The sequence below is a fragment of the Sorex fumeus genome, unplaced genomic scaffold (assembly GCF_029834395.1).
Source record: "Sorex fumeus unplaced genomic scaffold, SorFum_2.1 ptg000169l, whole genome shotgun sequence".
In the NCBI taxonomy this organism is placed as follows: Eukaryota; Metazoa; Chordata; class Mammalia; order Eulipotyphla; family Soricidae; genus Sorex; species Sorex fumeus.
Window position 1 is genome coordinate 10368367 of NW_026606226.1, and position 23105 is coordinate 10391471.

The 23105-nt window shown below is 58.9% G+C and overlaps 1 protein-coding gene across 6 annotated transcripts in view; it reads left to right on the forward strand.

Annotated features, from left to right (window-relative positions):
• Positions 1 to 19313, forward strand: part of ST3GAL4 (ST3 beta-galactoside alpha-2,3-sialyltransferase 4) — a 32761-nt gene extending 13448 nt beyond the window's left edge. The window contains exons 2-11 of one of the 6 annotated variants that reach the window (XM_056107714.1): positions 7798 to 7873; positions 8231 to 8315; positions 8826 to 8906; positions 9018 to 9175; positions 9344 to 9404; positions 10061 to 10156; positions 10251 to 10440; positions 12006 to 12149; positions 18401 to 18544; positions 18701 to 19313. In XM_056107714.1, coding sequence (XP_055963689.1) covers positions 7858 to 7873; positions 8231 to 8315; positions 8826 to 8906; positions 9018 to 9175; positions 9344 to 9404; positions 10061 to 10156; positions 10251 to 10440; positions 12006 to 12149; positions 18401 to 18544; positions 18701 to 18787 — 1062 coding nt within the window. In that variant the 5' untranslated portion in view covers positions 7798 to 7857 and the 3' untranslated portion in view covers positions 18788 to 19313. Of the gene's footprint in view, positions 1 to 7797; positions 7874 to 8208; positions 8316 to 8825; positions 8907 to 9017; positions 9176 to 9343; positions 9405 to 10060; positions 10157 to 10250; positions 10441 to 12005; positions 12150 to 18400; positions 18545 to 18700 lie in introns of those variants that run through there. The other 5 variants (XM_056107718.1, XM_056107715.1, XM_056107719.1 and 2 more) reach the window with 5 other exon arrangements.
• The last annotated feature ends 3792 nt before the right edge of the window (positions 19314 to 23105 follow it).

Sequence of the window (23105 nt, forward strand, 5' to 3'; positions counted from 1 at the left end):
TTGATGACATCAGCTTCCACAGAGTCGAAACCTTGGGGCTGACAGCAGTTATGGCGGGGCAGAGGTGCTGACCACAGTCCTAGAAAGCGCAGCTGAGCTGTGGGTAACCGGGATTCCCTGGTGAGCTGGCGGCGTGTCAGGCAGCATGAGTGGCCCTTGTGGGTTCGGCTGAGCTGAGGCTCCACGCCACTGCCCAGGTCATGCAGAATATGGGATGGGCAAGTTGGGCGCCAGATGTGAGGTCACAAGTCCAGTCCCCAACACCGCATGGCCCCGGGGCACTGCCAGCATGATCCCGATGTGCCCGGGCACCCCAGGGCTGGAACATTGCCAGGAGTTGCCCCTATTTTTACAAAACAAGTGGGGTGGGTGCTTTATCTCGAAATTTTCTGTTCCCCTTGCTCTGCTCAGTGGTCTGTGTCCAGTGCCGGCCAGCTCCTTCGCTTGGTGTGACCGCTTGGGACTAGAGAGGCTGTAGGGGCACACAGTTGCCCCTTCTTCTTTTGGGGGTTGGGCCACACCAGTGCTCGGGGCTTTGTACTTCTGGCTCTGTACTTGGGGATTCCTCCTGGTGACCTGGAGTGGCTTAACACAGTCTTAACTGGCTGTCCTATCCGAAGACCCCACTCCGTTCCTTGGGGTGTCTGATCTTTGATCTCAGGGTGTGCCTGGGAGGTGCACAGCCAGTGTGGAAGGCAGAGGCTCCTGGAAGAGCCATGGGGACCCTGGCTGGAGGGGTGAGGGAGGGAGGGGCAGGGAGGGTGGGGGCCGGGCAGGCTTCCCGGAAGGTCTGGGATGGGTTCCAGCCCCGATTTTGGATCCCCCAGAATGTAGACTTCAGCCCAGCCTCCGTCCACCAGGGCTCGAGGTGGTCCCCCTGAGCCCCTCCTCCATTCCCACTTGGGGCCACGGGCAGAGGGGCACTCAGGCAAAGAAGCCTTATCTCTGGGGAGCAGCAGTGGGTGTATACTCAGGAAGCAGGGGGCCCTAGAGCTCTCTGCCGCCCGCTCCCTCGGCTCTGTGGTAGGAAGCTCTATCTCTGCGCTCTTGCTTCCGACGCCGACTGAGACGGGCGCTTGTTGGCTGATGTGAGGCGATGCCCAGAGTCCCCCTGCAGTTGTCTTGTCTGTGCTGCTGGCAGGTCCCCCAGCAGAGCCCTGCAGAGTGTGACTGCCCCAGCCCCTCCCTGGCCCCACCCGATGGTACCTGTTGTCTGGGGGCCGCGCATGGCGGGACGCACACTTATTCCTGGTTCTGGGCTCAGAGCATCACTCCTGGGGGTTCTCGGGGACCTATGTGGCGTGCTGGGGATTGGACTGCATTGGCCAGGCGCCTTAATCTCCATCCTAGCGTTCCAGCCCCACCGTCACCTGTTTGACCAAGGGAGAAACTGAGGCTTGGGATGCAGAGTCCCATATCTGGAGACTGACAGGGAGGAGTGAGCTCCAGGCTTGGCACTACCCCCCACCCCTCCTGCTCTCCTGGACACAGTTCGGGTGGGGACAGAGAGAACTCTGGGGACAAACTTGTATGTGGCCTGTTCCAGCCACATGGGATAGACCATGTGGACGCCGGGCCTGTGGATGCCCATACTTGTGTTTGTGTGTGTAAGTGTGCTCACAGGTGTGTTTGTGTGTGTGTACATGCATGTGTGTGCACGTATGCATGTTTGTGTGCGTGTGTGTGTGTGTGTGTAGATGACAGGGCCAGTGCAGTGGGAGGCTGACTGGGCAGTGCCCGCGGGCCAGTGGCAGTTACCTGCATTAAGGCTCCATTCTAAGAGGAGGCGCAGGAGGAGGGGAGGGTGGCATTCTGGGTGGCGTCACCACCTCATATCTCTCGACCCGTTGACCCTGAGCCAGAGGTGAGACACCTTCATCAGCTCTCTTTCAGGGCAGCTTCTGGTGGGGTCTTGCTTGGATACCTCCTGGCCAGGCCTGGCAGGGGGAATGTGGCAGGAACTCTTAGCGCCAGCCAGGTGTGAAGCCTGTTTTGTTTTGCTCCTGGAGGCTGCTGAGTTTGGGGTGCCGGGGGGCTGGAGCCGATAATCCTGCATGCAGGGAGCACGCACCCCCCAATGCGACCTTTACCTTTGGCTCCTCAAACCCAGTTCTGTGGGACCCCTGGGTGGGCGGCAGGAGCCAGCCCCTGACTGGCTCCTTTGTCTGGACCCCAACCCTGCCCCAGGCTCCGGCATTCTCAGCCCAGAGTGGAATTCCAAGCATCTGCCGCTCCCCAGCAGACACCAGAGGTAGAATTTTCAAGTGGCTCCCCGGGGTGTCTTGAGAACGGCAGCTGATAAAGTGGATTGTGTGACTTTGGGTTCAGGAAGTCGCAGTGCCTGGAGTTTTGGGATTGGGGTGCAGCGTAGAGGTGGGACCAAGGAGAAAAAAGAGAGTTTCTGTTCCCTGCTGCCATGAAAGCCCTTTTCCTCCCCACTTGGATGGCCAGAGGGAGGTCCCTATTGCCCACTGCCCAGTGGCCGCGGGTGGTCCAGTGGCTCTGTCCACTGCCGCCTTGAGCAAGCCTGGAACCTGGGTCAGCGGGGTGCCGTCCCGGACATTTTTCAGAATGTATTTCAGAATAGAGCCAGTGAGCTGTGTCCTAGAATGGACCAGAAGGTCCCAGGTAGCCAGTGACTTCCTGTCACTGCCTCATCTTCTCTTCCTCCACCTGCACGTTCTAGTGATGACCCTGGCCCATCGGCTCACCTGTTCCTTCCGCAGATTGGTGTTGGGAGCTGGTGCTGTGTTGTAGACGGGTGGAGGGGAGGGCAGGATCTGAAATGCTGGGGTGGGTGGACTGTTCGATGAGTGAAGCGGTGAAGGAACTGATACCAAGCTTGTGCCTGGGGGGCCGAGGGCTCAGGAAATGCAGAGGCCAGAAGAGGAGGGTGCCCAGGAGGTGCTCAAAGGGCTGAGTGGAGGCTCAGTAGCACTGCAGGAGCTCTAGGGTCTGTTCCCAGCACTGCAGGACCCCCTGAGCACCGTCGGGGATGATCCCTGAGCACTGAGCTGGGAGTTGCCTGCCCCTGGGCATGACCCAGTGTAACTCCCCACCCCCAAATAAAAAGAGAAAGGAAATGCTATGTGTCCGGAATGTGAGGGGGTCATGTCTTTCAGCTTGGGGGCCCTGGGTTGGATGGTGCAAGGGAGAAAAAAAAAAAACAGAGGGATGCAGAATATCAGGTGGGCGGGAGGGCGGGCGGTCTCATGCTTGAGCTAGTCTAGAGCCAGGCCGAGGGAGAATGGCCACCAGTTGACCATCTGGACCCAGAGCCATAGATTTGAGGGGATTATCACCCCCTGCCACAGCCGCCTCTGGCCTGCCCGGCATCTGGATCCGTTTCCTGAAACCGGCTGCCAGCGCCAGTCCCCTGGGGTATTGGCAGAGCCGAGAGGAAGCAGGCGTGGCAGTGGACACTGGGGCATTCCCGTGTCTTTCCCTGCCGGAAATGGCCCTCCATTGCCAAGAGGTCGCTGCCCAGGGCCGACCCTGGAGCCCCGACTTCCCCGTGGGACTGCAGCCCATGCCTGGGGGAGGTTGGACCTGCCAGCGAGCGAGCGAGTGCCACCCTGGCATGCCCCGAATCCTCAGAGGGCACCTGCCATGTAGAACCCAGCTGTGGGCGCTGAAGGTGTTGGAAGCATCTGGAAGGGCCCTGGGACGCTGGGAACAGTCTTTTGAGGAAAGGGCAGTTCCTGCTGTGACGGGCTGCTCCCTCGGGAGCCAGCTGGGGGAGGAGGGGGCTTCACAGAGGCTTGGGGCCAGGAGCCTTTCCAGGAGAGAGGAGAGAGTGGTTGGTACCCTGGGCCCAGTTGTCATCTCTGGTAGGGGACATGACCATGGGGTTTGACTTACAGGGCGGAGCTTATGAGGGGACACCCCGCAGTGTCCAGTAGTATGCCCTCAAGCTTTGGGAATGTCTGCAGACATTCTGGGTGACTAGCTGGGGGGTGAAGGGGGCAGCCTGCTTACATTGAACAGCCGGCGGGGGACTGAGGACAGCCCCCCAGAAGCGACTTCTCTGGCCCCCACCCCCAGCAGTTGCAGTGAGACACACATCTTAGCACCCAACATCCCTCTTGAGGCTATGGGGTGGGAGACGGTCTTCGTCTTCCTGGTGTTTGGTTCTGCTTCAAAGCCATCATCGCCCTTCAAGTTTCAGTCATTATTTTGGTTTTTGGGTTTGCATCACAGTATCTGTTCCAGGAAGACAAGTTCAGTCTTCATGTCTGACACACCCCATACCCCACCCACTCTCTAATGTCAGAGCTAAGGGCTTGAAGTTTTGTTGCCGTTGTTCCTGTACTTTTTTTTCTTTCCTCCTTCTAATTTATTGGTTTTGCTTTGAAGCCACACCCAGTGAGTGGTATTCAGGGCTCACTTCTGGCTCTGCGCTCAGGGCTCACTCCTGGCTCTGTGCTCAGGGCTCACTCCTGGCTCTGTGCTCAGGGCTCACTCCTGGCTCTATGCTCAGGGTTCACTCCTGGCTCTATGCTCAGGGTTCACTCCTGGCTCTGTGCTCAGGGCTCACTCCTGGCTCTGTGCTCAGGGCTCACTCCTGGCTCTATGCTCAGGGTTCACTCCTGGCTCTGTGCTCAGGGCTCACTCCTGGCTCTGTGCTCAGGGCTCACTCCTAGCTCTGTGCTCAGGGCTCACCCCTGGCTCTATGCTCAGGGTTCACTCCTGGCTCTATGCTCAGGGTTCACTCCTGGCTTTGTGCTCAGGGCTCACTCCTGGCTCTGCACTCAGGGCTCACTCCTGGCTCTGTGCTCAGGGCTCACTCCTGGCTCTGCACTCAGGGCTCACTGCTGGCTCTGCGCTCAGGGACTGCCAGGGATTGAGCCCAGGTCAGTTGCATGCAAGGCAAAGTGCCCTATCTACTGTACTGTCATCATGGCCCCCTGATTTTTCAGAAATTTCTGTTTGGGGTGGGGAGCTACACCCAGCAGTGCTTGGGGACTGCCCCTGGCTCAGTGCTTGGGGTGCTGCTCCTAACGGTGCTCAGGGGACCCTGCAGTGCTGGGATGGGGCCTGGGCCTCCTGCATCAAAGCCTGAGCGCACGTCATCAAACCATCTCCCCACCCCACCCCTTCCCTTTTTTGGTAACTGATTTTTCATTCATTCTTTATCTTACAGATGCTCAGGGCCATACCTTGGCACCTGTGAGTCCAGACTCACAGCATCCACCACCGAGACATCATAAACTTGGTTAATCTCTGCTCATTGCTGGTCTGTCCGACATTTGAAAAGCACCAGCTACCTTCCGGGCTCCGTAATAACAGGGTCTGGAGCCAGATACCCCGGCCAGAGAGGCCAGAGTCATATGGGCAAGATACACAAGCATATAATTATATGAGCCGAAATTATATTCTAGGGTGTTCAGGTACTTAGATAAGACTCGACTGTAAACAAGCCTCTGAGGTCGAAGGTCAGAAGATGATGGGGTTAGGCCAGAGTTTTCAAGCCGGGGGCCACAGGTGGACATTGCATCCATGGGGGTCATGGCTGGAGACTAGGCCGGTGTGGATGGGGCAGTTGGGGGTGACATGGACAGGACTCAAGGTTGGAAAGGAGCCCCCATGGGGAGAAGGTTGAGAAGTGCTGTGTTAGCCGGGCCAGTCAATAACCAGGTAATAGGAAGTGATGTCATCACCTGTTAATTGCTAATAATACCAAGTCGACATACTTGGGGCCCAAAATATGAGTTGCGGAGCAGGGCTGCTTTATTTTGGGGGGTCACACCCGGCAATACACAGGGGTTCCTCCTGGCTCATGCACTGAGGAATTACTCCTGGCGGTGCTCGGGGGACCATGTGGGATGCTGGGAATCGATCCGGGTCAGCTGTGTGCAAGGCGAATGCCCTATCCACTGTGCTATCGCTTCAGCCCCTGCTTAAACTCTATCAACTCGTGACCCTGCTTCGGCCTGAGAAGTGCAATTCAGGTGAGCTCAGTCGTCTGCGCTTCTCAGTGCAGTGAAGACTGGAACGACATTTCTCCGGACTGGCCATGGGGAGGCCACCGGTGACCTCAACTGAAGCCCCCTCAGCACAAGGGAGCTGGGGGGGGGCTCTGTGGCTAGACGCGCCTGCCTGAGGGCTTGAGTTCTGTCCCTGATACCCCCTGCCTGGGCTGGGGGGTTAGCCTGGCAGCTCTGCCATCTGGGGACGCAGGTGCCCCTGGCAGCCAGGCTGTGCTGGGACCACCGCTGAAGGGTGGGACCTCGGCCTGTGCCCCTGGGTCCCTCCCCCGTCTTCCTGTGCTGCTGCTCGGGACTGGTAAGCCACATCCTCCCGAGGGTGCCCGTGTGCCTTATAGGGGAGTGAGCCTCGCTTCCTCTTGACACAACGCACCTGCCGAGGAACCAAGGCCAGCTGCTCTCCAGTCCATCTTTCTGCACTCTGAGACCCGTTTCTGTCCTCGTGGGTGTTCACCCTCTTCCTCTTGGCCTGGGGACATGATTCTCAGCAGAGAACTGGGCGCCTTCCTGCTCTGAGCAGCTTGACTGAGAGGTTGGGGGTTTGGTCTCCCTGACTGTTGGAGGCAGGGACAGGAGGGGGTATACTGGCCATTAAGTGGGGGAGGTGGGGCTCAGCGCCTGCCCTCCCACTCCAAAATCCGGCTGTGTTCTTCCTTCCTTCCTTCCTTCCTTCCTTCCTTCCTTCCTTCCTTCCTTCCTCTCTCTCTCTCTCTCTCTTTCTTTCTTTCTTTCTTTCTTTCTTTCTTTTTTTCGGTGTGGGGGGGTGCACACCCTGCAGTGCTCAGGGCTCACTCCTGGCTTTGCACTCAGGGATCACTCCTGGTGGGCTTGGAGAATGCCAGGGTGCCAGGCAAGGGGTGCCAGGATCGAACCCAAGTCAGCTTCATGCAAGGCAAATGCCCTACCAATTGTACTGTCTCTCCAGCCCCTATCTCTCTCTTCCCCCCCCCCCCCCCCCGCTATTTGGGTCACACCTGGCAATGCACAGGGGTTACTCCTGGCTCTGCTCTCAGGAATCACTCTTGGGGGTGCTCAGGGGACCATATGGGATGCTGGGAATCGAACCTGGGTCGGCCGCGTGCAAGGCAAACGCCCTACCTGCTGTGCTATGGCTCCAGCACCTCCGGCCCCTCTTTGTCCTCTTCATTCCGAGGGGGACTGGCCCATTAGGTGGGACAGCTGCTGGGTAAGGCCAGACCCTGAGGCAGTGGGTGGACCTCTTGGCTTGGGGTGGGGTGGGTGAGTGGAAGCCCCAACGGGACTTCTTGGAGCAGGTCCCCAGACTAGCGGGTGCGCCTGGTTAACCAGCAGCAGTCTGGGAAGCGGAGGGGCCAGAACCGAGCTGTGCCCGTGGGATCCTGCTGCCCCTCCATGCTGCTCTCCTTGGCCACCAGAGTCCCCTGCGAGATCGGCTCAGGATTTCTGGGGCTGCTAAGGTCCCTGGACGCTCAGGCCGTTGTTCCAGCTCAGCAGTGCCCCAAATTGCAGGAGAGTGAGCGACTCAGCCGGGCCTCGGGGCGCGGTTCTACCTCTCCCTCCAACACAGTGAGAACAAGGCGCCAGGGTGGGAGCTGCCGGTGGCCGGGGTCTCCCTGTCTGTGGCATGGGGTCCCTGAAATCCCCTGAGGCTGCCTCTGAGGATTGGGCTGACCAGGGCGAGTCTGGCCGTTCTGAGCGTGGCGCTGCCCTGGAACTCTGCCCCTCGAAGAAGACGGGCCGGAGGAGACATGGGCCCACGGGAGTGGCTGTGTCCTCACACCCACCAGTTTCTGGTCTGGAGCCTTTATATGACTGTGACTTCCTCTTCTAGGTGGCCCGAGGCAGCCAGGATGACAGCTGTCCCCAGGAACCCTGCTATCTGCTGAAAAACATGATTAGCAAGTCCCGTGAGTACTGAGTATTCTCCCAGCGCCCCTGTACGGACCCCCCCTGTGCGGGCATTAGCAGCATCCCGAAACCCCCGGTGGACCACGAAGGGGCAGGCAGGGAGCCAGACTCCACTTTGATCAGTTGTAATCCCTGAGCTGGGAAACTGGGACCCAGTGAAGGCCACCAACTGGTCAACTTGGTCTGGGGGGGGACAAGGGTCTAAAACCGAGGAGGTAAGGGCTCCTTTGGAGGGCACTTGCCTTGTCCCCTTGAGGCCTGAGCTCCCAGGCACCACAGTAATTACAGAACTAAAGGGAAGCTGGCAGGGGCGAGGGAGCCCACCCCGCCGCAGCCCTCCTTACTCCACCCTGCAGGCTGGAAGCTCCTGGCCATGCTGGCTCTGGTCCTGGGCGTCATGGCATGGTACTCCATCTCCTGGGAAGACAGGTACTTCCAGCCGTGAGTCCTATTTCCATGTTCTTCCAGTGCCCTCCACATCCGGGGCTCATAGTTGGCACCTCCTGGGTCGGGGGTGGGGGTGGGGATCCTTGAGGGGCTGCCGAGGTCAGAGATCCCAGGGGCCTTCTCCTGGGATTGCAGGTGGGGGGTGAGGGCGGTAGTTAGGGGTCAGTGTGGGTTGGGTCCTCCTCCACCACTTGTTCCCAAAGTGGGACTTGGGGGTGGAGGAGAGAGAAGAGAGAGAAAGGCACATGTTTTGCATGCGGTTGACCCTGATTCAGTCCCTGGCACCGCACGGTCCCTTGAGCATTGATGTGCATAGTCCTGGGGTGTGGCCTCTGGGCGTGGCCCAGGTAACACCCAGCAGTGCAGAGCACCAGCCCCAGGTTCTTGCATTGAACCAGTGGACCATGGAGTTCTGGGGGGGGGGTCCCCAAAACTAAGCAAAACAGGAAGTTGTACATAGGGTATTGGTGACAGAACCTCGCCCGTTCCTCTCTCTGTCTCCAGCTTTTACTTTCCCATCCCGGAGAAGAAGGCGCTGTGCCTGCAGGGTGAGACGGAGCCCAAGGTCTCCCAGCTCTTCGGCAAGTAAGGACCTGGCCCAGGGTCTCGGGAGTGGCCGCCGCGCTGGTGGACACGGGTTAGGTGCAGTGCACGGGCGGCCGAGGGCGTCTCTGTCTCCTCTTACTCACCGGCCTGACTCAGTCCCTGGCATGAAGAAGCTTTTTCTCCCCTCCGCCCACTTTCATCCTTGTGCAGTTCCTCCCGAGATCAGCCCTTCTTCCTGCAGCTAAAGGACTATTTCTGGGTCAACACCCCCTCGGCCTATGAGCTCCCCTTCGGGACCAAGGGAAGTGGTACGTATTGGCCCAACAGCCTAGGAACTGGGGGTTCCCCTCACCCCACCACTTCTTGTTCTCTGCCCCCGTGCCCCCAACCTCGTGCCCATGTTCGGGGGACGGAGAGGCAGAGGCGGGAGGGTCTGCCGGCCTACCCTGATCACAGACCCTGTCTGCCTTCTGCAGAGAACCATCTAGTGCGGGTTCTGGCCATCACCAGCTACTCTATCCCCGAGAGCATCCGGAGGTAAGGAGGTGCCCGCGCTCTGCCAGGCAGTCTGCCCGGGAGCCGCCCAGGGAACCTTCCTGTCTCTGCTCCCCAGGGGCCAATTTGACCCTTTTCATCTGCCTATCTCCGGGGAGGCCGTGCGTCCATCCCCACAGTAACTGAGGGCCCAGGCCCTGCGGGGACCGCTGTGGCAACCCCCGGGCTTAGACAGTGGGCAGAGGGGCCCCGGAAGGGATCAGAGCCCCACCTGGTGATGCTTCACAGCTCAGAGCGGGTGGGACTGGGGGCCGGGGCGGCATCCCACGTCTGGCTGTACTGGGGACCACGGAACTGTCCCATGCCTGGGTGGTCTGAGAGCCACGGTGCCATCCCACACCTGGCCATGCTGGGGGCGGGTGCACACGATACTGGGGCATCATCTGCCCTTGGAACCATCTCCTCAGCCCCAAGAGGAGGTCTCTGACTGGTGGTCTTGAGCACCTTCTCTCCTCTCCCCTCATCTGTGCTCTCTCTCTCTCCTCTCCCCCGAAAGGCCACTGAGCCAGCTGACCCGTAAGCAGGAACCCCGGGGAACAGGCACCCCGGGTCTGGGAGGGGGTCCCGAGCCAGCCCCCGGCAGGCAGGAGCAGCGGTGAGGGGGCCCCCGGGGTCTGACCGCCCCGCTCCCATGGCAGCCTCAAGTGCCGTCGCTGTGTGGTGGTGGGCAACGGACCACGGCTCCGCAACAGCTCCCTGGGCAGCACCATCAACAAGTACGACGTGGTCATCAGGTGAGTGTGGCCGCTGCCCGCTCCTGGGGACCCCGGCAGGGTGGGCTCTGCTGACCAGCCACCTCCTCCTCCTCCTCCTCACCCACCTCCCCAGACTGAACAACGCCCCGGTGGCCGGCTACGAGGGGGACGTGGGCAACAAGACCACCATGCGCCTCTTCTACCCCGAGTCGGCCCACTTCGACCCGCAGGTGGAGAACAACCCCGACACGCTCTTCGTGCTGGTGGCCTTCAAGGCGCTGGACTTCCACTGGATCGAGACCATCCTGAGAGATAAGAAGCGGGTGAGTGGCGGGGCCGGGTCCCACCGCTGTCCCAGGGGCCCGAGGAGGAGCCGCCACCAAAGGGTGGGCTCAGGAAGGCGGCCGGGACTGGTCCCTTGGCACCCCGGAAGCTGTCGCCGCCTGGGTCCTTCCGCACTTGGCCTTGGTCGGGGGCGGAGCCTTTAGGCTGCGATGTTTGCCATGGCTTACCCAGCGCCAAACTCAAGCCTCTGCTTACCACGTGGCTCTCCCCTTTCTTGCCTTTAAAAAACGTTTTTTTTCTGACCCACCTGGCGGTGCTCAGGGCTCTGTGCCCAGGGGTCACTCTTGGCAGCGCCAGAGTTCAAACCCAGGTTGGTCGCATACAAGGCAATCATCTACCTGCTGCATTATCTCCCTAGCCTCTCCTTTATAACTTTTTGGGGTCACCCAAGCAGTGCTTAGGACATCCACGGGGCCCCTCATGGTGATTCTCGGCCTCCCTGGATAGTGGTTCAGTGTTGTTTTGTGTGTGTGTGTGTGTGTATGTTTTTGTTTTGTTTTGCCTTTTGGGCCACACCCAGTGATGTTCAGGGGTTACTCCTGGCTCTGCACTCAGGAATCACTCCTGCAGGTGTTTGGGGCGGGGGGACCATCTGGGATGCCGGGGATCAAACCCGGATCAGTTGCAGACAAGGCAAATGCCCTCCCCACTGTACTGTGACTCCAGTCCCCTTGAGAGTCTTCATGGACGCTTGCTACCACATTTATTTTACCAGTGAAATGAAGAGGTTGATGCCAACTCTATTGTTTGTTTTTTAAAAAATGTCTTTGGTATTTGGGGCCACACCCAGCAGTACTCAGGGCTGACTCCTGGCTCTGCCCTCCCTCCCCGCTGTACTGTTGCTCCGGCCCCAACAGCGGTTCACTGTTGGAGGCTCAAGAACGTGGGGCTGCCCAGGCCTGGGCACCGGGGGTTCCCCAGGTCGCCCCCGTGGTGCCAGGGGGACTGTGTTGGTGCAGACAGATCTGAGGGTAGCTGCACACGTGGTCAGTGCCTCCCCCCTCCTGTCTCTCCAGCGGGCGCCCGCCCTCCTCTCCCCATCCCTCTGCCTTCTCATCTCTGGTGCTCACCCTTCACCTTCCTCCCCTCACTCCGTTCCCGAGGGCCTCTGCCTTCTTGTGGACCACCCCAGCCCCGGCCTCAGCACCACCAGGTCGGACTTAAGAAACAGGTCGTGGGGCCGGAGAAATCGCTCAGCGGGCTGCATGCAGGCTTAGCATGGGGGCGGCTCATGTTCGAGTCCCAGCACCGCATGGTCCCCCGAACACGGTGTGGGAGCACAGAGCTGGGAGTAGGCCCTGAGCACCACTGGACTCTTCCGAAGAAACAGCCGAAAGGAAAGTGGTCATCAGGACGTGGCACCCGGGGAAGAGCACATGCCTGGCGTGTGTGAGGCCTTGAGGGTCGTCTCCATCACTGCATGCCCCCCCCAGCACCCCAAGTGTGGCCCTGGGGGCCCCGAGGCCCAAGCATTGCTGGGAGCAGCCTGTGTAACCACAGCAGAGCTGAAGCAGGATGCCCATCCCCCTCTCCCCCTCCCCAGGTGGGCAAGGGCTTCTGGAAACAGCCCCCCCTCATCTGGAAAGTGAACCCCGAGCAGATTCGGATCCTCAACCCCTTCTTCATGGAAGTCGCAGCTGAGAAACTGCTCAACCTCCCGGTGCAGCAACCACGGAGGCTAAAGCAGGTGATGCCGGGGCCAGGGCGGGGGCCTGGGGGGACGGGCAGGTGCTTCCTGCTGCCAGAAAAAGCCTGGAGGGCCCCAAGGAGGGGGCGTAGAAAGGGTTGCAGCTGGCATCTGGGTGGCACCCGCTGGAGGCCAAGTTCGGTTCAGCAGAAGGGAGCCAGCTTTTGGGAACTGTGGGGCGTCTCCCCAGCAGGGGTTCACGGGAGGGTTGAGGGTGCCCGCTGGGCTGATAAACCAGCGAGGGGATTGCGGTGCTAGACGATCTTCTTTTTTTCAACTCCACCCATTTGTCCTGGGGCAACTGGAGCTGCGCGAGTTCACGAGTCTGAGTGGGAGGGTCACCTGGGAGGTCATTTGGGGTTTGGGGTGCTGTGCCAGCGTGGGGAGCCCTGGTGCTCTTTGGCAAGTGAAGCTTTCATCATGGTCTCCCCTATACCTGCACCAGCGTCTTCTGAGTCCCTGGAGAATTGAGTCTGTTTTCCTGCTAGCCAGAGCTAGGATTCACCTCTGGCGCCCCCCCACCCCCCCATTTTCTTCTCTGCAGGGTGGGAGTATATTGGTACTGGGCCACTGTAGGATTTGAGATGATTACACGGCCTGCCTGCCCTGACGAGTGTCTACAGTTGGGCTTAGGATACATTCACCAATTTTTGTTTTGTTTTGTTTTGTTTTGGGGCCATACCCAGCAATGCTCAGGGATCCCTCCTGGCTCTGCACTCAGGAATTACTCTTGGCGGTGCTTGGAGGACCATGTGGGATGCTGGGGATGGAACTTGGGTTGGCTGTGTGCAAGGCAAACACCCTACCCACCCACCATACTATCACTTTGGCCCTTCATTCACCATTGTTCACCAATTTTTGCCCTTTATTTTACTTTTTGGAGGGAACACACCCCCAACAGTGCTCAGTGCTTACTCCCAGCTTTGCACTCAGGAATTACTCCTGGCGGTGCTCAGGAGAACATATGGGATGCCGGGAATTGCACGCAGGTTGGTTGTGTGCAAGGCCAACACCCTACCAATTTACTATCCCTGCAGCCTCTGCATTTTTGGGGGGACGGGGGCTACAACCTGCAGCTCCCAGGGGCCTCTCCTAGCTCTGTGCTTGGGGGTTCATCCCGAGCTTGGGGGACCACGCAGGGCTAGAATTGAGGCCAGGCATGAGCTCAGCCCGCTGAGCATTTATCTCCCCGGTCCCAACACATCTGCCTCATTGGAACCGTTGTTCGGGTCTTCATCTGCTTTCGTTCAGCTTTGCCTGTGCAGTGCCGCTTGGAGACTGCTCAGCGCCAGGCCCCGCATTCGCGTCTTAGGAATGTGAGGACGCGTCCGCACACAGCGGGCATCAGGCGCTGGCACTGCTCCAGCAGAGTTCTGAGGGTGGCAGAGACTGGCCCATGGGCTCTCTGGGAGAAGGACCTGGAGCTGGACCCGGGAGAGGGTCCTGTGTTGTGTCGGGCAGAGACTGGGCAAGGGCGTGGAGCTTTCCTGCAGCTGGAGTGAGTTCTTGGGCAAGAGCAACTGAGGGCAGCCAGCAGGCTTTTGGGTTCCTAGTGGGTGTGTGGGGCCAAGCCTGAAGGGTGGGGACAGAGGTGTGAGAAGTCTGGGGCCAGCGCTGGGGTCGCTGTGGGGTCTGCTTTGTTTTCCCCTTGGGCCTGGCCACCTCCCTGAGTTTGCTTATGACTTAGAGTAAAACCCAGGGCTAGAGTGACAGGACAGCGGGTAGGATGCTCACTTGCCTTGCATGCAGCCAGTTCTGGTTCGAGCACAGCCAGGTGTGATTCCTGAGCACTGAGTCAGAAAGAGCGCCTAAGTACCACCAGGTGTGGCACGAAAACCAGAAACAAAACACAGAGCCTTTTACTGGCTCCTGGCACTTTGGGTCACAGCTGTGCTCTGCTAGGGGGCTGGGGGGTGGCCTCGGGGCTGAAATCCAGCCAACAGCAGACGGGCTTGGGCATGACTCCGGGTACAGAGCCACCGGTACCCGGGGTGTTCAGACCCAGGGCTCCCGGTTGCCACACCTGCGCTCTGCCCAGCCCTGTGCCAGATGCTAGGTCGGGCATTTTCTACAGGAGCCTGAGCTTCTCCAGCTCTCTACAAAAGCACTCCGGGAGACACTATCCCTAGCCCCGTTTTACAGAGAAGGAAACTGAGGCTTTTGATTGTCAAGCCGCCTGCCCCAGAGGGAAAGGCGGTGACCGCTTCCCGGGAGAACCCCACCTCTCTCAGAATCCTAGGGGTCCCCTGATCCAGGTCCATGTGCCTGTGCTGAGAGTAGGCTCAGCCCTTCTGCCAGGAGGAGGTGCAGGACATTCACGTCCAGCCTCAGAACTGCTCTGCATCCTCACGCCAGCCTCGCCCATCTTCGGGACCTCAGCACTGAGACCAACTTCCGGGGCCCCCGGAGCGCCCCACCCCGATACAGGAGCATCCTGCCTTCCCCCTCACTGGGTTAACCCCACATTCTTCCCCACCTCTCCAGTCGCTGTAGCCGGGACTTCCTGCCTGGGTCTTTGCCCACCTTGACGACCCCAGTCATCTTATCCAGCTCACAGGCTGCTGGCCCGTGTCCATCCCCTTCCAGCCGGCCCTGCCCCGATCTGACTCCAGAACTCACCACACTCAGGATCTTGCCCTCCTGTGCTCCCTCATAGTCCAATGTGTTACCCTCCACCGAGTCCAGGGTGGGACTCTGGACAGAGAAGGTTGGGGAAGAGAGAACTCAAGCCCGAGAACACGCACATCACAAGCGCAAGGTCCTGAGTTCCAGCCCAGCACCACGATGTGGCCTGAGCACAGAACGACTCTGTTCTCACTCTGCTTGGCGAAGCATCACTAGGAATAATCAGGAACCCCAAGGCTCCACTAGGGGATGGTTCCTACTGAGAAATAAGAGTTTGGGGGCTGGAGCGATAGCACAGTGGGTAGCGCATTTGCCTTGCATGCGGCCAACCCGGGTCCGATTCCCAGCATTCCATATGGTGCCCCAAGCACTGCCAGGAGTAATTCCTGAGTGCAGAGACAGGAGGAATCCCTGTGCATTGCCGGGTGTGACCCAAAAAGCAAAAGCAAAAAAGTGAAGAAATAAAAATAAGGGGCTGGAGCAATAGCACAGCGGGTAGGGCGTTTGCCTTGCACGCGGCCGACCCGGGTTCGATTCCCAGCATCCCATAGGGTCCCCTGAGCACCGCCAGGAGTGATTCCTGAGTGCAAAGCCAGGAGTAACCCCTGTGTATTGCCGGGTGTGACCCAAAAAGCAAAAAAAAAGAAAAAAAAAAGAAAAAAAGAAATAAAAATAAGAGCTGAGGGCTGAGCAGTAGTCCAGCAGGTAGGGTGTTTGCCTTGCATACTGCTGACCTGGGTTCGATCCCCAGCACTCCATATGGTCCTGTAAGCACCACCACGAGTAATCCCTGAATATCACCAGTGTGCCTCCCCTCAAAATATAGAGCCAGGCCAGAAGACAGTACAGCGGTGAGGGTCTGTGCCTAACATGTGACTGACCCCGGTTCAACTTCCGGCACCTCGTGGTCCCCTAAGCATCACCAGGGCTGCCCCGAAGGCCTCCAGCCCTGTCGGAATGGCCCAGGGGGTCCCAGGCACAGCAGGGATGGAGACACTCCACAGACAGCCTGGCTGGCCGGGAATCACTAGAGGGGGCACCCAGACCTACCCCCCAAAATAAAAATAAATTAGAAAATGCAAAAAGAAGGGGCCAGAGCAGTAGTACAACAAGTACAACAAAAGCAAAAAAGTAAAGAAATAAAAATAAAAACAACAAGGACGGCACTTGCCCTGCATGTGGCTGAGTGGGTTGGATCCAGGGCACCTCATATAGTCCCCGGAGCCTGCCAGGTGTGCTCCCCAAGCACAGAGCCAGGAGTCAGCGCTGAGTACTGTTGGGTGTGGCCCAAAACACCAAAACAACAACAACAAAACAATAGTGTTGGCATAAACCTCTCCATTTCACTTGTAAAATAATTGTGGTGGCAGGAGTCCATTAAGACTCTCAAGGGGACTGGAGCAATAAGACAGTGGGGAGGGCGTTTGACTCATCTGTGACTGACCTGGGTTGGATCCCCGGCATCCCTTATGATCCCCCAAACACCTCCAGGAGTGATTCCTGAGTGCAGAGCCAGGAGTGGCCCCTGAGCATCTCCAGATGTGGCCCTAAAACAAAAAAGCCTCTCAAGAACCCTTGTCCTGAAGAGTGGGCGCAGACCATGGAGCCCAGAGAGGGGATGGCCCGGGGATCCATCCTGATGACAGGGTCTGAACCTGGGGCTCAGCCCCGAGGGCGTGAGAGGTGGCACGGGAGAGTCGGCTTGACTGCCGCCCTGGAGCTGGGGGCCTTCAGGAGCTGACGGTGAGCGCCCACGCCCACGGCTGACACCGGTGGGGACACAAGACCCCAGGCCTGCAGACACAGGAACGGGGTCTCCCAGGGACATGGAGTGGCCTGGGAGTGAATGCTCTGTGCCTCCAGCCAGGAACCCGTCTGCTGCCGGCTGGACCCCCCCAAACAACAGTAATAACAACAACAAAACATGATGTCTAGCACATAGAAATAACGGATACCGGGTCCTCATCACTGGAAATCCACCTCCCCCAGAGCTGAGCCATCCTTTGTGTGAGAACTAGCAGCTGCCGCTCAAACCTCGGCACTGAGGATGCAGCTCATGCCCGCGAGTGTGAGACCAGCGGCTTCCGCTCCTGGCACTGCCCGTCCCCCCGAATACCACCAAGTGTAGCCCCCAGGCCTCCCCAAAAACTTCCCCACATGACAGCATAAAAAAAGAAAATAGAATATTATTATTATTATTATTAGCAGAGCCTGGCAAGCTCCCCGTGGCATATTCGATATGCCAAAACCAGTAGCAATGATGGATTTCATTCCCCTGACCCATTACCCTAAAGAGCCTCCAATAGGGTATTGTTGGAAAGGACGAGTAAGGAGAGGCTGCTAAAATCTCAGGGCTAGGACGAACGCAGATCTTCCTGGTGCCTATTCGAGCAAATCAGTGAACAATGGGATGACAGTGATACAGTGATTATTAAATTGTTATTATTATTGACAAACAAACACTGTCCTCCGTTGTTCATCGATTTGCTCGAGCGGGCCCAGTAACGTCTCCATTGTGAGATTTCTTGTTACTGTGTTTGGCATATCGAATACGTCACGGGTGGCTTGCCAGGCTCTGCCTTGCGGGCGAGATACTCTCGGTAGCTTGCCGGGCTCTCCGAGAGGGGCGGAGGAATCGAACCCGGCTCAGCCGGGCCAGTTGTGTGCGAAGCAAACACCCTACTGCTGTGCTATCGCTCCAGCCCATTATTATTATTATTAATTATTATTTTTATTCTGTGAAGCAAGATAGTTTTTATTGAAAGATGTGAGAGGGGAGAACATAGGCTTCTCCGGAGTGGAAGTACAGGGGCTGGAGGGATCATACAGGGGAGGGCACTTGCTTTGCACGCAGACCACCTAGGTTCTGTCCCCAGCACCACCTGCCATCCCCTGAGCCTCGCCAGGAGTGATCCCTGAGTGCAGAGCCAGGAGTGGGAGTTAGCCATGTGCACCACTGGGCATGGCCAAAGACCAAAATAAAACAGCAGAAAGAAGCAGACAAAGAAGCACTGAGCCCAGCAAGCGAGAGACGTGTTTAAGGGAGAACAGGGGCTTGAAGAGCAAGGTGAAAATAGGAAGTATTGGGGCTGGAGAGATAGCACAGCGGGTAGGATGTTTGCCTTGCACGTGACCGACCCGGGTTCAATTCCCAGCATCCCTTATGGTCCCCTGAGCACCGCCAGAAGTACCTCCGGAAGTGCAGAGCCAGGAGTAACCTCTGTGCATCGCCAGGTGTGACCCAAAAAGAAAAAAAAAATAGAAAGTATTTACATGGATGAATTCAAATAAAGGCGAGGGGACGGTCCAAAGGCCCAGAGCACACGCTTTGCATGCTAGAGGCCCGGTTCAATCCACAGCACCACATGGTCCTGGTAGCAGCCGCACCCCAAGCTGGGAATAGCCCCTGAGCACTGCGGGGTGCACTGTGGGGTGTGGTCCCCCAAGACAGAGTCAGGCGTGGGTCCTCTGACTCCCTGGCTGGCCCTGTGGTCCTCCTCAGGAGCCATGGGGCTGGGGGCCGCAGGGGAGGGGACGGGACGGGTAGTTCCGTCTGAAGTCCTGCAGGGACCCCCTCCAACCCGGCTCCTCCCCCACTCCCCTTAACACTGCCCTCCGTCCCCCAGAAGCCCACCACGGGCCTGCTGGCCATCACCTTGGCCCTCCACCTGTGCGACCAGGTGCACATCGCTGGCTTCGGCTACCCTGACGCCTTCCACAAGAGGCAGTCCATCCACTACTACGAGCAGATCACGCTCAAGTCCATGGCAGTAAGTGGCCCCCACGAGGTGGCGGGATTTCTGAGTGTCCAGGCCAGCGGCCACCCTCAGCCCTGCTCATTCCGCCCTCTTGCCTTGGGATGGAGGGGGCGGGGAACGGTGTGGGGAGCCGATGGGGCTTCATTTGCTTCTTGGCTGTCTCCGCAGGGGTCCGGCCACAACGTCTCCCAGGAGGCTGTGGCCATCAAACGGATGCTGGAAATGGGAGCGGTCAAGAACCTCACGTCCTTCTGAGCGGCCGGAGCCAGACTGTCACTCTACTCCCTCTGCTGCCTGAGCCCCCCCCCCACCCGTAGCTGTGGGGGTACCTGGTGCCATCCTGACCTGTTTCCCCTCCCCGGCCTCCATGTGGGGAAGGAGTCCCAGGCCGGGCCAGATCTGGCCTGGGCGGAGGCGCCGGGGCCGGGGCCGAGGGTCAGGGCACAGGGCCAGAGGCGTGGCCTCCACTCTCCCGTAGCGGGAGATTATTTAACAGGCTATTTAATTCAGGGTAGGGTGTGCTGTGGGCTGGCCCGCGGCACCCGGGAAAAGGAAGCGCAAACAGTGTTCTGCCCACTTTTTATAGAGACCCTCCGGAGTGGGACCCACGAAGGCCTCCCAGGAAAGAGGGGTTTGTCCAGAGAGATATGGGTGCCCTCCCGAGGGGGGGCGGTACTTCCCAACAGGCTTGGGGCCGGCCCTGGTGTGTGGGTTCTGGGAGGAAGCGCACCTCATCTAGAAAAGAGATGGCAAAGTTATCATTAAACTTATTTTTCCTAAAACGGAAGCAGTTGCCATGCGGGCCTGTGTCCTTCCGGGTGCGGGGACGTGGACGGGGGTACTGGGTGTCGGTGGACCTTGGCACACACTAAGTGCAGCGCTTTGGTGCCCGGCTGGGCTGCGGACGTTCTTGCTTCCCTCCCTCCCCTCCCCTGGCACCCTCTGTCCAGCTTGACCGCCCCAGGGCGCGGGGCAGGAAGGCCTGTGAAGGGGTGACACAGTGCTCTCCCCTTTGTCTCCGATCCTCCTGCTGGGCGGGCGGGCGGCGCAGACAGACAAGAGGCCCCAGGCTTCCCTTCCAGATTAAGTGGGAACCATAAAACGGAGTTTACACAAGGTCCTGCCAGTGGCCCAGGCTGCCAAGACTAGACTGAGGAATGTGGCAAGTCCCCCAGCCAGTCCCTGGGCCCCGGGACAGACAGCATGCAACGTGCTCTCCCTCTCACACACTCCCTCCCCACGTTTGGTTTTCTTGGCCGGTGCCAGCCCCGTTTGTCCGCTCCCAGGCCCCGCGTTGCCGCCAACTGGGCCTCCTGCCACCCCACAGCTGTCCCTTTACATCTGCCGCCAGGCCGGGCGTGGACAGGGGCGCGCCCCCGGGAAGGGGGTGTGCAGCTGTGCTCCCTGCTTTCTCGGAAGGAGTTGCAGCCTCGGAAGGAGTTGGATGCTAGGCTGGCCAGGATGGATGAGGAGGGGTGGGGAGTGGCGAGCCCCCCCCGGGCTTATCTCCACGGCGAGGGGAGGGAGATTCTGAGCTGCGGCCCCCTTCGTTCTGCTCTGCGTGGCCCAGCGTTGTCCAGTGCACTGGAGGGAGCCCGGCTGCCTCCCGCCGTCTGTGAGCCGTCTGTGAGCCGATGGCGTTGTCTGCCCTGGATTATCTCCGATGCTTTCCCAGTTTCTGCTCTTGCAGCTCTGCTGCGGGGGAGGGACCATCTGCCCCGCTCAGACTGGCTGTCAGCACCCGCGAGCCAGACGTCCCTCATGGGCCCCTGCTTGAGCCAGAATCCCAACACGCGACAGAGAGAGGGCGAGCCCCCCCCCCACCGCACCCCCAACTCTGCACCCACTGCACACAGACTTGGGAGCATGTGACATGCCCCATGCATCACATGCAAGTGGGAATGTGTCTGGTGAGGGGTGCCTGCACCCGAACCATCCAGGGGGTGCCCCTCGTCGAGAGAGTGGACCGAGTTGCTGGATGGTGCTTTGTGTTCGAAGTTCTTCAGCCAGCCCAACCACCCAGAAGGAGCTGCCTGCCAGCCTGCCTGGTCCTGATTAAGCCATGCCGCAAAAATGAGGGGTGGTGGTGGTTGGGGGACCCAGAGGGGGTGGTGTGGAGAAACTGCTCGTGTGTGTGTGTGTGTGCGCAACTCCCCCAGTCCAGGTTCTGCCTGTTTACCCTGGGCGACCCCCTCACTTCTCCGTGTCTCCTGCGTGATCCCAACATTCCTGGAAAACAGGAGGGCAAGGAGGACCACCGGCGGCGGAATGAATGATCTGGGGAAGGTCTAGGAGCCAGATTCTTGGAGCCGGCCCAGGCTGCTGGGGATGCGGCCCCGGGATCTGGAATTTTAACAGGCACCGTGGCTGTAAGAGTCTAGACTGCAGGATGAGTTCATGGGTTCTCACCTCTCGGGGCGGCGTGCAAAGCCGCTCCTAATCCCCGGTGCCCTTGAGCCCTGGCAATTAGGCGCCGCCCGTGGGGAGCCGCGATCGTCCGCGCGCGTGCGCGGCCGGCCCGCGGGCGCCGGGAGGGGGACCCTGGGAGGTCTACGCGCCCTCTGCCCGGACCGTCCAGCTCTCCTGGGTGCATTCTGCGCACGCTCAGGTGCCCGGGGGAGAAAGACATCCGCGGGGTCGTCTCTGGGACCCCCAGCCCCCCTCCACGCGGGGGGAGGCAGCCTCCCACCTACCTGCCCAGGCGCCACGGACTTGAGGTCTTTGATCTCGCCCAGGCGCGCATTTAAATGCAGTTCTCCGTTCACTTGGAGCGCAGCCCTGCACTCCTGGGGGTTTTTATTTACACGTTCGAAAGACATAAGTGTATCCAATTGCTTGTCCCCCAGAGACTGTCTAGCTACTGGCAGTCTGAGTTTGCAAACAGCGCTGTCTTGAGGAGGCAGCAAGACACCAGGAAACGGCCAGGTTCTGAGGCTGGAGAGATAGGTGCAGAGGGTGCCTTGCATGGGGCCAGCGCCCGGGTTCGATCCCCGGCACCCCCTGGGGTCCCCTGAGCACCGCCAAGGGTGATCCCTGAGTACTTCACTGCCAGGAGTAATCTCCGTGCAGTGCCAGATGTGGCCCCCAAACCAAAAGATTCGAAGCAAAAACGGGGACAGTGGGATGGGGGGGGGGGGAGCTGTTTCCTGCTCTGTCGTTCTATTAGCCACAGCCTCGCCTCATAGAAAGTACCAGAAAGCACTGAGACTGGTGAGAAACATCTGTGGGCCAGATATTTGCCCAGGGACTAGGTAACATGGGCAGGAGCGATAGCACAGTGGGTAGGGCATTTCCCATTAACGCGGCCGATCCGGGTTCCATTCCTCTGTCCCTCTCGGAAAGCCCCGGCAAGCTACCAAGAGTTATCTTGCCTGCAGAGCCTGGCAAGCTCCCTGTGGGGTATTTGATATGCCAAAAACAGTAACAACAAACAATGGGAGGACAGTGCTACAGTGCATTGCTACTAGGTAACATGGTTAGAGAAAAGTCTGTTTCCAAATCCCCTTAGCTCAGCAGGGAAGCCAAGGTCTGGGTTAAAGCGTGGACCAGGAGGCTTGTCTGGCTCATGCAATAGACAGTGGGTCTCCGCCACTCCCATTTCCCCCTGGAAGCCAGACACCTGGAGGGGGCTGGGGAGGAACAGTTTCCGGTTTCTGATGACCACACCAGATCACAGGAGCCTCCTGCGCCCACGGAGAAGCTCAGGGTTGGTAAATTCTTGGCATCCTCGGATCTAATGTCTTCATTACAGTTTCAGAAAACTTGCATTTGCACAGTCCCGTGATGCTGCTCTAATGTGGTTCCCGGAAGTCTGTGTGTGTGTGTGTGTGTGTGTGTGTGTGTGTGTGTGTGTGTGTGTGAGCTCGCCTGCGCAAGCACACACAGTTCCAGCCCCTTCTCAGCTACTTTAACTATTGAGAAATCTTTGGGATCCTAAACCCAGGAATAAGGGAGTGGGGGGCTGGGGGAGACGAGCTTTGTGTTTTAGGAGATGCAAGATTTACTGGGGGAGCCCCCCAGGTCTGGAAAAGGTCCTCTCGTGGAGCAGGAGAGAATAGACTCTCTTAGAGAGTGAGCGCAGAGGAGTTGACCCAGATTGTCAGGGCGAAATTCACCTTGGGAGGCGGATTTTCATTTCCCAGGGAAGTCCAGTGAATTAGACGTCCCGCCCTGGACACTGGCAGGGCTTTCTTCAAAGAATCTTGGGATCTTGGGAGAGGGTGGAGTTCGGGTGGAGGGAATGAGAGCAGGCTCCGATGTTGAAATCACCCAAGGGGATCCGGGCTGGAATTTCTGAACTCAGCTCTTCCAGAACCTTTTATTACTCTGAGGCTTTCTAAAACACTATTTATGTTTCTCACCGACTCTAACACTGAAAGCTTGTTTCCCCTACCTTCCTTTCATTTAGAAAGTGTTTCTTTCCAGAGTAGGGACAAATCACCAGAGTACAAGGTGCGCGGCTGGAGGAAAGGAGACAGAGAAATACCCAGTGGAGCCAGAGTTTCTTAGGTGGGAATTCTGGTTTGGTGGAGGCATTTGGAAGGATTCTGTGTCTTGGATCTCTGTCGCTGTC